We start from the raw sequence: 13,320 nt of genomic DNA on the forward strand, positions 1-13,320 counted from the left end.
TCTTTAATGTGATTGGCTCAGTCTTTGTCTCTGACCAGCCAAGCCCCACCCTTGGGCTTTAGCTTCTGAGCTGTCGTTGATCCAGGGCTACACCACAAGGTGCTGTGTACTTGTCAGTTTACGTATATATTGTCTTTTTCTGTGTCTATATTGTTTATTTCCAAAAGCCTCACTCTATCTACCTTGAGCGGTGTATAGTGGCTTTTGTAGGGCTTTGGGAATCAGAGATGTTGGTTCCATCACAAGTCAAGCGGATATGGAGACTGACAGACAATCTGCAGAGGATTTGACAACAACAGGTCAGTCCACTGAACGGCACAGACTGTGTTCGTGTACTCGATACCTCAGTTGAGTGTTTATTTACTACGTATTTGCAGTGGATTCCAGATCCTGAAAAGCCCACTCACCCCACCCACCCAATTCAGACACACAAACACATCACTGTAAGCAGGGACTCACGTGAGCACACCTTAGTTCAAATATATAACAATAAATATAATGAAATATAACAGAAGTTGAGTATGGTGGTGAAGAAATATGGACAGCAAATGCTAAAAGGATGGATTGTTACTCTTCTCTGTGCTTGTAGAAAATTTGAAGATATAACACAAACACAGAATATAAATCGTAGCATTAATTATTATCAAAGTATTGTTACGCCAGAGGACCATGTAAAGAACAAGGCTAGCGGTCTGCTCTCACCGCCATACCTAAACCCACTTTAAAGGGATTTGAAGGAAATGATGCTGAGGAGGCGTGCGTGCCTGTGTTTGTACATTAAGAGAAGGTCTTAACGTAATGATACTTCTTAGGACAAGTTGTCATTAACACAAAGAATAAAGCTGGGCTCAGCCCTCTCATTATTACCGTAGAAGGGGAAAGGATGATCACGTTTAACTCGTCATGTGTTTGTTATTTCCCCTTCCTCCCTCAGGACGGCCTTGCTGAGCCCAACGATGGCACTCGCTAAACTGAAATGGAGTTTATTTCAGGCCAAAGCTCTAGTCTGCTCACTGCTGGTCCTACCGTTTGTCTACACAGTCACGGGTATTGCCACGTCACGTTTGTTCCCACAGGAGTTTGGTTCTTGAGCAGAAATGAATGGGCTTCTTACACTCTGCATATGTGTTTGCATTGACACAGGAATGTCAGGGTGGGATGGATGTTTGGATGGTCAGGATGTATTCACAACGATCAGAGAAAACAGCCATTCAGGAGAAGTTGTTGCTGAACTCATGGCTGAAACCACAATGGAGGGGGTTCACTGGAGCCTGAATGGGAAAGATGCTGATTGGTTTTTCTTGGATGAAGGAAGCATCCGGCTGAACACATCAGCTGACAAGGTCCTCGACCGAGAGGTAACTGAGTCAGGATGTGGCCTCTGAAACACCACTGATCTGAGTGTTGGAACTCTCCTATAATACGGAAGCCAAAAAAATAGTACAAGTCAAGTTTCAAGTCATAGGAGCTTTCAACATTATGGCTAAGGGAAGTTGTATTTAAATGTAGAGCAAACTGTCTCCAAACAGGACCCTACAGCCTGGTTCCTGGACCAAACACAACCTCTTACCATGATCCTCTCCCCAGCTGATCTACATCATGGCAGCTGCTAACGGGTCAACCAGATTAGCAATCTCTCACTCTCTATTTGCCAATCTACTTCCGTCCCTGATTGCTGAAAAAAAAGAAAATATTTCAGGAATTTTATCATATCTACAAAGTTTAACATTTCAAGAGCCTCAATTCCTACCTTTTTTCATATTTTTAGTCTAATTGAAATCATGAAATTAAAAAGGTAAAGTTTAAAAAGAGAACATGAATATATTAGGTGTCTTGCCAGGAGCCTCGTCATAGGGTTACATCCTGGTTATCATCATTTAGCATCTGTGTTAAAATGTTTGATCATATTGAATTAGAGACGTTCCAGTAAGAATTTACATAGTTATTTGTGATTGAGACCTGGCTTTTTTTTGTCGACCTCAAAGTCAATGATTTTATAGAATCATTCATTTTCATTAATAATTAGTTCCTAAATGAAAAAACGTGAATGGTCAACTATTCAGGGTGTCCTTATATTGAAGAACTTCTGTGTTTCCTCATGTTGTCTCTGTCAGGCTCAGGGTCCTGTCCTAATGGCTGAGTTATCATGCTATGAGGACAACGCACTTCAGGTACGCTTTATCAACTTTCATCTTACTTATAACTCCAAAGCGTGTTTCATCCCACACTCAAACCTCCAGTCACACCATTTAATTGACTTCAAATTGGTTATTTTGATTAAGAAGAATTCTTTCCCAGTTTTAAAGCAATTGTCTGCAAGGCAGACATACTGCTGGAAGCACGCATTGTGCTACTACTACTGTTAATCCACAGATAAAGAAAAAATGTAAATAACTATGACAACTCCAAAGTGTTGTTAGGTCAGGGACCCATGGGGTGAAGGATATTGAGCTACTATTCAGATGATTTGAGGGAATTTGCTGAAATTAAGCAGAGCAAACCTCTATGTGTCTTTTTTGGATGTTGTAGAGTGTGTACAGGATCATGGTGGAGGTTCTCAATGAGAACGATAATTTGCCTGTGTTTGCAAAAGACATGGTCCAGTCTCTTACTATCAATGAGGTGAGGCACTTTCAAAAATATAAGGATACGCAGACACAAGACGTAGATGACTAAAGTACCAATGTGTTTTCCAGCTGACTCCAGTGAACACTGTGGTGTTCACTGTCCAGGCCAAAGACGCAGATAATGACAAGATCATTTACTCCATCGACCAGGCGTCAGTAAGTTCTACTTTTCTCACTTAAGAAACAAAAAGAAAAACCCCATCAAAACAGTAGCTATTGTTAATGTTTTTGTGTGTGTTCTTCAGCCGGATGCAGAGTACTTCAAGGTTGATCTCCCCAACAGTGGGCAGGTGATCCTGGCCAAGCCTCTTGACTATGAGACCAAAACCCTGCTCACTGTCACCATCCACGCCTCCGTAAGTTATGAACATTTCATTTTGAATGGTTTTAGAATAAATATATTCACGCATACATTTAAATTTAACGCATAGATAAGTTTCTATTGTCCTTCACTGAATATATGGTTTGATCGCTTGATATTCCATTACTGTTATAGAAGACAAATCAGATTTTATTTCTTTATCAAATTTAGGTAACCAGTTAAATGTCCTCTAAATAAATCTCAGCTTTTTGTTGTCCCAGGAAATGAACACTGCTGAGCGCTTCAATGCCAGCACCAATATGACCATCAACATCCTGGATGGAGATGACCAGTACCCACAGTTTGTGCCCTGCGAGCTCCTGTTCCAGGATGAAACGAGTCGCATCTGCACCAGTCCTTTGTACACAGTCAATGTCACAGAGGTGGAAGAGGTCAGATGCTAAAAGGCCCCCTTAATCACACTACACACACACAGACATACATGGTCTTTGTGTATCAGACACCGAGGATTAGGACCAACAATTGTGTGTTTGTTGCAGGACATTGTGTTAGACTTCTCTCCTGGTCCTATTCACGCTGTGGACGGAGACAGAGGACTTAGCTCTCCGCTCAGCTACGCCATCATCTCAGGTACCATCCGCACCAACACATTTTAATATTTCCAATGGGCTGTGCTTATGTCTGGAACTGTGCTTGTGTTCATGATAGGAAACGATGATGGGTGTTTCCTGATGGACAGAGAAACTGGGGAGGTGAAAATGATTTGCGTACCCGCAGACAGACTCACAACCCCAGAGCTGCATCTACAGGTCATGGTAAGTCTCTCAAATTTAGTGTGCTCTACTTTGTCACTCCCTAAACCAATCATGGTGATCTGTTTTCTTGTCTTGCACGCAGACGTATCAGGACGACGACCCTAGGAAGTATTCTGTTGCCACGGCGTTGGTCAGAGTTCTTGCAATGAACCAGTTTCCTCCAGAGTTCGACACAGCTGAATATCGAGGCTTTGTGACTGCCGGAAAGACCACGGCCTCCCTCGTCAATACTTATGGAAGCAAAGCACTGGTGTTAAAAGTACAAGATCAAGACTTTAACCATGTATGTGCTACACCACTGTACCACACACAAATAACATCAAATTTGCACACACTCAAGTACAAAAATGCTCAAAGCAAGTCTGTATTTTGATTTATTTCATCACCCATCATCTTTTTTTTCCTGCAAAACAGGGCTTCAATCCCATGATCCACTTCACCTTCAGTCCTACATCCAATCACACAGAAATCTACCAAATTACACAGGAGGGTCTTCTGATTGCCAGGACCAATCAACTCCGACCAAATCAGATACAACTCCTAGAGGTGAGCCTCAGTCAAAACCCAATTGTATCACTTGATTTAAATGAAGGACTAAACTATTGATTCTTCCTTCACATTTTGTCAGCTTACCGATATCATCCTTTATTCGCGCTAAGTACAATAAGCGTTTTAATGGATTCCCTCATTTGGATGGAAGCCGTGTGACAGATAGTCCTTCATTAGGCTGGCTCACTTCAAGGGTAAAATAAATGGAAAAACCAGAATCTTTGGTGTGCACACAGTAACTGTGCAGTACAGTGTTGATGTTCTATAATTAGACAGCAAACAAGGGATGTTGTAAAGTTCTTTTCTGTGCTTCCATCCAAATGCAACTAGATTTGTGGAAATAAACTGGAATCAGTTTGATGGCTTTGGACTATGATCAACGACAGAGTAACGCCTGCAAAACACAAGTTGATTGGCTCAAACATTCAAATACACCAGCATACACCTGTTCTTACCAAAGACAAGGACTGGATTGTTTTTTAATGAACATGTCCGGTTGCAACAAACCGTAGAAAACCTAATACGTGCTGCTGCATCGTGCCATGAAGCCCTGTATAAGAAAGTCTTGCATAACCCCCTTTGTCTTACCAGAGACAGTCAAGACAAAGGGATTGAGATGTGATAATAAAGAAATCTAAATAATTTGTAGGTAATGGCAAGAGACCTGGAGTCGGGAGAAGCCACATTTGCCACTGTGGTGGTGGAAGTGTTACCTGAAGGACAATCAAGTAAGGGCACACTCTCAAGGCTGCCATGAGTACTTTGCAACCTTTCTGAGATTTCTCAGCTTTTTGAGGTAATGCATCAACTATCAATTGTCTGGACCAGACGTTTTCAGAAAGTGTAGTCAAGAGCGAAGAATGTTCAGAGAAGAGGCACCTTTCCGAGACTCAGTTCCTTGTATCTATGTAATATGGGTTTTGCCACTTTCCGGCTTTTTTTTATATTAAAGCAACGTATCTCCAGAAGATTTGGAGAAAAGGAGAAAATGAGAAGAAAATAAACTTTCTTTGACACCAGCCCCTGATTCAGGAACACTATGCCACAACCTAAAAATTAGTTTAAGCTGTGTACATTAGTAAGGCTAGCAAAATAAATATGTAAAAATATTAGGCAATATGAGTTAGCCACACTTCAAATAAAATGGGAGATGGGGACAATGGCAAACACGTAATGACCACTCACAACAGGAGACAGGAAGTCCATACTAATTTAAACAAATAGCAGAGCATGCAAGCTTGTTTTTCTTTCTTGTCTTTCTTTCGCATTGAGAATATAATATTCTTAAAGTAAAATAAGCACACAGATGCTCCTTACTCACTTCAGAACATCTAATATCCACTATACTGTTCTTACCTTTCACAATACGGCAACACTAGATGTTTACCAGAGGGAACTCAAATTCACTTATTTTGCTAATAAAAAACTTTTAGGTTTACAGAAAATTAGGCTACAGATCAATTTACTTTGGACAGACACTGCTCTGGGTCAACAGGATGGTCTTCGGCCTGGTCACACTTTTTATTGAAAAAAAATAAAAACTGCAAACTCTTGGGGATGGGGAGGAATAGTTTTGATGGCAAGTATTTCCTGTGTGTATAGGCCATTATAAAGTGGCATTGGGTGGGATTACTGATGTGTATGTCTGTGCACCCCTCAGTCCCCAATAGTTCACTGGGAGATACGCATCCAATCAGCTGCACTTTGGGCAAGGCCATGTTCCTGAGCATGGTGATCATGTCCTTCCTTGGATGTACCCTGTCTGTGGTGGTGTGGCTGAAGAGGAAACACAAGGGGAAGCGGAACCCACTGCAAAGAGGCTGTGTGGCTCAAGGCAAACACCCCAATGTGGTAAGATCCTCAATACATTCTCGTGTTTACCAAGATTTGTTAGCCAGTGATTCTCTGAAATGTTCTTTACGGTATTTTCTCCCACAGAGCTTACGTTGGTTCCAACTGGTGAGTAAATAACTAGTACTGAAGTTAATATTGTTGTCCTTTATTTCCGGTACCTTTCCTTAAATAACTTTTATAGTATATTGAATGGTTGAGGTGGAGAGGGTTTGTACAAAGTGAAGCACACACCCCAGTCCCACACTCATTGGCATACAACATACAATACAATAATTTGATAGTGGTTTAACTTTGTGTACTGTGGTTGCTCTCCAGGTGAGTCACCGTGGCGGCATGCCGCACACGGAGAAAGTACACCGCAACAACGAAGAATTTGGAACTTGCAACCCTTCCTTCAGCTTACTAGACAACCCTGTCATCAACACCCACCCAGACCTGCCCTCATATCAGGGACCCGCTCCGCTCAAAAAGGCTGCTGCACCCGACACCAGCTCCATCCCCGCTGACACCGGGACCAGCCCTTTGGTTGTCACAAATGATGACTCCACCCCAATCAAATGCTCCTCTTGGTCCCCCACCTTTCACCCAGCCCCCGTGGATGTGATCCTCACGCGTATGGCTCCACCCAAAGAAAACCCGCGCTCAGTAACCGACCCTTCCGACGCACCACCCGACGTCAACCCTAGCCCCGCAACCCCCGCAACCCCCGATGCCACGTGCACCACCGCGGGGGAGGAGCTTGCCGACCCCGACACCAGCCCCTCCTCTCAATGCAGTGTTCCATGCAGTCATACCCGAATCGCTTCCGCGGAAATAGACAAACCTTTCCGCAAACTCCGCGTGAAGACGCCCCCGTATTCCCCGCTGCTGTCCTCACTCCTCCCCACGCACGCGGGCACACCCCCGCCCACGCCCGAGCGCGCGCCTTTAAAGGCCACGTTCGTACACATACAAACGACTCCCCTCGACACGCCTCGCGTAACTCCACAGCCAACATCCCCGACTCAAAGCGCAGAGCTGGACCAACCCTCCACATCCACGGACCAGGCAGAGCGGTCGGGACGCCCCAGTGGAGCTCCAGGCGCCGGCGGTCCGCCTCAGGACCGGAGGCCCTCGACAAACATGGGAAGCAGGCTGGTCATCCGCCGGCCAGGGGAGGTCGAAGATGATGATGATGGTTTCCTGGGGGATAAAGATGCAGACAAGAACAAGAACAATGAGGATGATGATAGCGATGAGCTGGACCCAGACGACGAAGAGCTGCTGAGAGTGATGGCTCGATGTAATCCCATTTTTATCACATTTAGAAAGTGATGTCACTAGATATTTGGATTCACAACCAGTCAAACTGCTGCTTGTTTGACATGAGTCGTAGCACATGTATCTAATCATTGAAACAAACAAAGCACCACCTTACAGATAAACTGGGATAGAACTAACAATATGAGGAATATTTCTAGTTGAATTTGTTCATAATAAAGCCTTTGGATTTTCTGTAATGCTAGCTACTAGTTAATGACTTTGCTTTATGTGTAACTGAGAATGCTAAGAAGTAATTCAGTGTAAACTCTAAAGCACACAAAGAGATCAATATCAGGCTGAATCTACTTCTCCAATATGTTACACTTGTGCTGCATGCTAAGACCGAAATAACAGGAAACTGCTCAAGCTCGGCTTGTTGGCATCAATGAACCTCAGAGCGCGCATGTTATAAACGCTGCAACATGACAGCACCAACACCTCAACTCTTGCAGCAAGAATGCCTTTCAGTACGGTTAACATGAGCTGTCCAGAACAATTACCACATCACCAGCAAGGGTTAAAGGATGTTTGGGACAGCTATATCGACCCAGGTAACCCAGGTGGTATAGAAACCAATCCTTTTTCTCCTGCAGCTCACTGCCGTGGGAACTGTTGATGCGCACACTACCGCAGGAGATACAACCCATTCGGCCAAAGCATTTACAAAAGGTCTTGTGCTGTGCAATAACTTTCAACTTGAACTTCTCCTACTTAGATATTGGTGGGTGCATGGAGAGCGTGGCTTACCTGGTGGCAATTTGGTTTCCCGTCTCAATATCAATACTTTTTTTTACTGTCCGGGCTTAATTGTGAAACACAGCAATAAATACGCAATCGATTTAAATTTCCCAATTGTTATGAATGAATGTTGGCATGAATGAAAGTCGGGTAACATTGTTTGTATTTCATTTTAATTTTCGAATTAGAAAAACACTTTGAAATGTTACTCAAATAAAACATACATATGTGGGCAAATATTATGCGTTTGTGGAAATACATTTTCATATTGAAGATACATTTTTTGAGGATTGTGATACAATTATTAAATACATTTACTTGCAGATCAGATTAGGTGATGACCGAAGAGTTAACCGTGTCATTGAAGCGCCTAAATGGCCAATTCAAATTTGTTTAAGTATGTCTGAAATACTAGTTTAAGGGGGAATAAGAATCTCATCCAAGCTTCAGTTGCTTTATATTAACAGGATAGCAGTGACAGACCTGGAAAATAAACATCTAAAGATGTGTTCAATTGTGATGTCTGTAGATTTCAAAAAGTCCACGTTTGATTGATTGTGGGAAGGTCAAAAGGGGCAAATAAATGTCCTTAAGCTTTAAGGTAGAGTCTGAAACAACAGGTGAGAGATCAGGTCAACAGCCTGAAGGAAAGCAAGAAACGGCATTACCTAAAATGGAAGAAAGCTGGGATAAACATGAATAAACTGAATATTTTAAACTGCTATGTACTAACACAAGATTATCATAAAAGCAGTTATTGTAAATGTGAGGATGTTTTTTGACTAGAGAAAAAAAACATTGGTATGTTTTTCTCTAAACACAAACAACTTCCTGAGAACAATAGCTTGGCTTGAGTGCGATGAACACCCTGTCACTTGTAATAGTAGCTGCCATGTGAAAACACCTGGCAAATGGTACTTCAAGTCAAAAGAAGTTGGCAAACAAATAATTTAGCTGTTTTTTTTATTGAGAACATTCCTCTCAATCACAAAAACCTGACCTGATTGTTGAGTGCTCAGTTTGCAGACCAACCACTAAAGTCACAAGTGAAAGGGTGCTGTGAGCCTGTAAAAAAACATCATATACATTATAGTATAAAAATCTCAAGAGTGGTTATAAATGGTGGTAAGGATAATACTAGCATAAATCATAATTAGGAGGGAAAGTGTTTGATGGGAAATTATTTTTCTTCAAATCTAAACTTTAAAAAAAATATTCAGACAAGGTTTAATGCTTGGCACATACGTGAGCTAGATTTAACAAAATGTAACAAAGAAAGGATAACTCAGTAATCAAGAAGACAAGTAGTTTCCCCATGTACACACATACATGTGACTAATGAGAAAAAGAAAAGAAAATTAGGCAGCTTTGTGGACAAAAGCATCCATCAATCCCTATATTATGAATTCTTGATTCCTTCAACAACCTGCCTTTGTGTAGAAACTATAGCTTGTGTTAACATGGATGCTGTGGGGATGAGTGTAGCAAAGACACCACTGATGATACTCTATTGCACTGGTACAAATAGTTTTCGTCACTGGAATCTAATATTAACTCCTCGTTCAACTCCCTTCTGTACTCCAGAGTTACCGCATTATGATCAGTGACACAAACATGAAATACAATCAATCAACAACTGGAGTCTTCAGTTGAGGCACAAAAACATAACAGAAAGAGGAGAAAAATTCTACTGGCTAGAAATAAAGATTTTCTTTTCACGGCTCAATGAACTGGTAAAAGAAATGGTGCAATAAACTACTCTGTATTATGCCATCTTAAATTTGTTCGTTTAGGTTCTCATTACAAAACATTATTTCAGATAAAAAAAAAAAAGACTAAAGTTGTCGACCAACACTATTTGTCCTTTGCCTGAACTGGAAAAGGGAAGCGCGTGTGTGTGGAAGCAGAGTACACGCTAGCGATATGTCCCAATCTTACACAGAACTGAGCATGAGGACAAACTCTGTGTTTAATATTGGTGTGTGTGTGTAGAATGGGACACATTCAACAAATCAAATAAATTATTGTTCATGGCGTTGGATTAGGTGAGCTCATCTTGTTTAAGTTACTCCATCCACTGTTGGAGGAGTACGGTGTTACGCAAGATGAACACAGTCTTTGGAGGCAGGTGGATGTTAGAACTCGTCGTGTCGAGTCAGAGCTTCTCCAAAATCGGTCGCCTGACTGCCCACGAACAGATCGTACTTATCCACGATTTCTGCCTTGGTCAGACGGCCATCCTGATGGAGAGAGAAGAACACACGACAAGACTTGTGTCAGTACACAAAGCGCAGTGTTTCCCCTACCAATGAACAACGAGGGAAAAGCACATGCAATGCATATCCGATGAAATTCAAAATGCGTCACAGAATTTCCAGTACATACTTTGTCTGTGTCTGACTCATAGACCAGATGCTTGGCCTCGGCATCAGCATGGTCGTAGTCACTGGGCAGGATCCAGTCTCTGGTCTCCTCCTTGTCCATCTTCCCGTCTTTGTTTTTGTCTCGGAACTCCGTGAACTGTTCCCTCTCCGTCTTCACCCACTCAGGTTCTGAGGCATCTCCCTCCTGGTTGTACATGTCACCTGCAGCACAGAAGGAGGGTGGTGTTGTGTTGCCACGCTCAATACTTTAACTTTGTATTTTTGCGCTTTCACCAAATACAAAAAAAGTGAAAAAGTGTGCGGCATAAATTGATGGTACTTATATTAAAAAATGAACTAAAACTTACCTATGTACTCGTCTAAATCGATTAAACCATCAGCATTCTTGTCAATGTCTTCCATAGTTTCCTATAGCAAGGAAAGAGAACACAGAGCGGTAAGAAAGGAAGTACAACGGTGTTAGTGTTATCAATTAACAGCTGGGTGCGTTAATCACTCACCAGTACAACGATGTCTTTCATGTGGTCGTACTCCTCAGGGTGAAGGAAGGCTGTAAACTCCTCCTTGTTGGCTTTTAAGTCCTTGTCTTGGTCAGCCATTTTGAATCGTCTCTCATCGCGAGCCATCATCTGCCTGTAGCTGAAGCCATCATCGGGTTCGGGATCATCTGCAAGTCAGCAGTCACATCTTTGTATAGTGTGTGGATGTGTATACGGTAAATTTGTTTCTGTGTCCATTCCGTGCACAGGTAATACTTTAGGGATACATAATTTGTGTAAAAAGAAAATATGTCTGCAGCTGTACCCAGGATGTATCCATATGTGGCATTCTTGTACTCCTCCCAGGACACCACATCATCCCCATTTAGGTCATGAGTCTTCCACTGTCGATCCACATCATCGTAGATCCACTTCTTCTGTGCATGCTTGATCCACTTCTTCATCTCCTCAACAGTGACATAGCCATCCTTATCGTCATCTATACGCTCAACTAACATGCTGTGGGTGAATGAAAGAAATTTGGCAAACATGCAGCGTGTTCCCTCACATCACATGGTGTTACCTCAGACAAACTTAACTGCTGTTTGACGAAAAACTAGGTACGACTAGGTCATTACAGCGGTGACTTTAAATAGTCACAGCTTTTCAAGAGAAGAAATGCACATTTTCCCAAACAGTTTTTCTTACCCGAGTCTCTCCTTGCTCTCCTCTGGTGTGAGCTGGTCAAAGGTCTTGGCCTCCTCTTGTCCCAGAAAAGCTTCATGGTCATAGTCAAAGTTCTCCATATCATCGTGAGCTCTGTTGCTGAGGGGTTCGTCGTGGTGAACACGTTCTTTCTTCTCGGTGGGTTTACTGGTGGCGTAAACCACACAGAGAGCAAAGCACATAACGAGTGGTCGCAGCTCCATCCTGCGTCCTCTGCAGCAATGTCTGGACAACGGGTAAAGAGAACACAAATGTATGATGACTGCTCAAACAGGGCAATCTGCTTAAATAGTTTTTCATGCAAGTACTGACCATAGATTTTTACTTAAGGAAACTCCACGCTAAATGTTAGAGTACATAAATCATCAGAAAATACAAAAAATACACAATGACACCTGGACTTTAAGCAAAACTCAACTCTGCCCCAGTTTAAAAGTGTAAAGCTGCATAGCTAATTTAAAAAAAATGATGCAATCTGCTGTGACTTGCAATTTGCTAAACTTCTGTTAAATTGTAGGAAATCACTTTACTATGCATTGTATTCCTAAGGTTTAACCATTCTCAAAGTACAAACATGATCAGTCAAGCACAAACACTGGAGAATTATTTTATTATAATATGATCTTCAATCTTTATATTAGCATGAATTGTAAAGCAGTATTCGGCGGGGAGAACATAGATCTCCATCAGTGACCAGTGACTCTGCAACTTTATTCTACACTGAAGCAGGTTTCCTGTTCATTTCAGTGCTTTCGTAAGACACGGGACAGCATCAGTAGTCTCACTTTAGTAAGTTAACGTTACGTCTCAAGAAGTTGAATCTCGCCATCCCATGTTGAATAAGGACAGTTTGAAAGCGTGACGTCTCCCGTTAATTAACCTTGCAAAATCAAAAGGACGTTAACGTTGACGTTAGATTGGCTAACCTAGCGTACCGTTATTTTTTCAGCGAACCTTCATTTGTGCTCGTCTGATGAATGCAAATATGCAGAAACGTAACTGTCATACGTCTTGTTAAACACCAGCTACGTAAGAGACCATTTTCAATTACTTTTTTGTATTTTTAAACACAATTTATAAAGAGAACTCACCGGTGTCTTCAGAGAAGTTCGTCGATACAGTTTAAGACATAGGTTTTAAGACCCTACCCTCGGAAACACACCCAGGCACTTCCTGTGCTACGATGACAAACACCGCCACCGACCAATCAGGCGCTCAGACGCCAAGTGCGATGTCGCAAGCTGACTGGTCCACTTCAGGGTGCATCGGTGATTGGATTGGCTGAGAACCGCCACGTCCTCAAAGACAACAAACTCGGTTCATTCATAAGACAAACCCGCAGCGTTTCTAACTGTTAATATTCACAACAGCAAATCGCAAATCGGCACTTTAACGTATATTATAGAGATAAAACAATGGCAAACACTTTACAAATGGTCTGTATATCATTCATTTAAATTTCAACAACAAGTTTTCCCAAATAACAAACCAAATGCCAAATTAATACAATTGTTCTGTGGCAAA

General features: G+C 42.0%; 2 protein-coding genes across 2 annotated transcripts; one reads left to right on the forward strand and one right to left on the reverse strand.

Moving 5' to 3' along the window:
- The first annotated feature begins 80 nt into the window (after positions 1–80).
- On the forward strand, positions 81–8,505 carry LOC119195512 (cadherin-related family member 5). Its single transcript, XM_037450480.2, has 16 exons — positions 81–299; positions 935–1,047; positions 1,144–1,358; positions 2,115–2,171; positions 2,530–2,622; positions 2,697–2,783; positions 2,873–2,983; positions 3,210–3,380; positions 3,489–3,579; positions 3,658–3,764; positions 3,847–4,047; positions 4,179–4,310; positions 4,963–5,041; positions 5,974–6,164; positions 6,252–6,272; positions 6,483–8,505. Exons 2-16 carry the CDS (start codon positions 957–959, stop codon positions 7,479–7,481), a joined length of 2,646 nt encoding a protein of 881 aa, XP_037306377.2. The 5' UTR covers positions 81–299; positions 935–956; the 3' UTR covers positions 7,482–8,505.
- A 142-nt stretch (positions 8,506–8,647) lies between these two features.
- Positions 8,648–13,025, reverse strand: calub (calumenin b). Its single transcript, XM_037450482.2, has 7 exons — positions 12,888–13,025; positions 11,779–12,021; positions 11,396–11,589; positions 11,092–11,258; positions 10,939–10,999; positions 10,593–10,792; positions 8,648–10,447 (listed from the first exon to the last, which is right to left on the reverse strand). The coding sequence occupies exons 2-7, from the start codon at positions 11,997–11,999 to the stop codon at positions 10,343–10,345; spliced, it is 948 nt and encodes a 315-aa protein (XP_037306379.1). The 5' UTR covers positions 12,000–12,021; positions 12,888–13,025; the 3' UTR covers positions 8,648–10,342.
- Positions 13,026–13,320: the final 295 nt, after the last annotated feature.

The sequence above is a fragment of the Pungitius pungitius genome, chromosome 6 (genome assembly GCF_949316345.1).
Source record: "Pungitius pungitius chromosome 6, fPunPun2.1, whole genome shotgun sequence".
Classification (NCBI taxonomy): domain Eukaryota; kingdom Metazoa; phylum Chordata; class Actinopteri; order Perciformes; family Gasterosteidae; genus Pungitius; species Pungitius pungitius.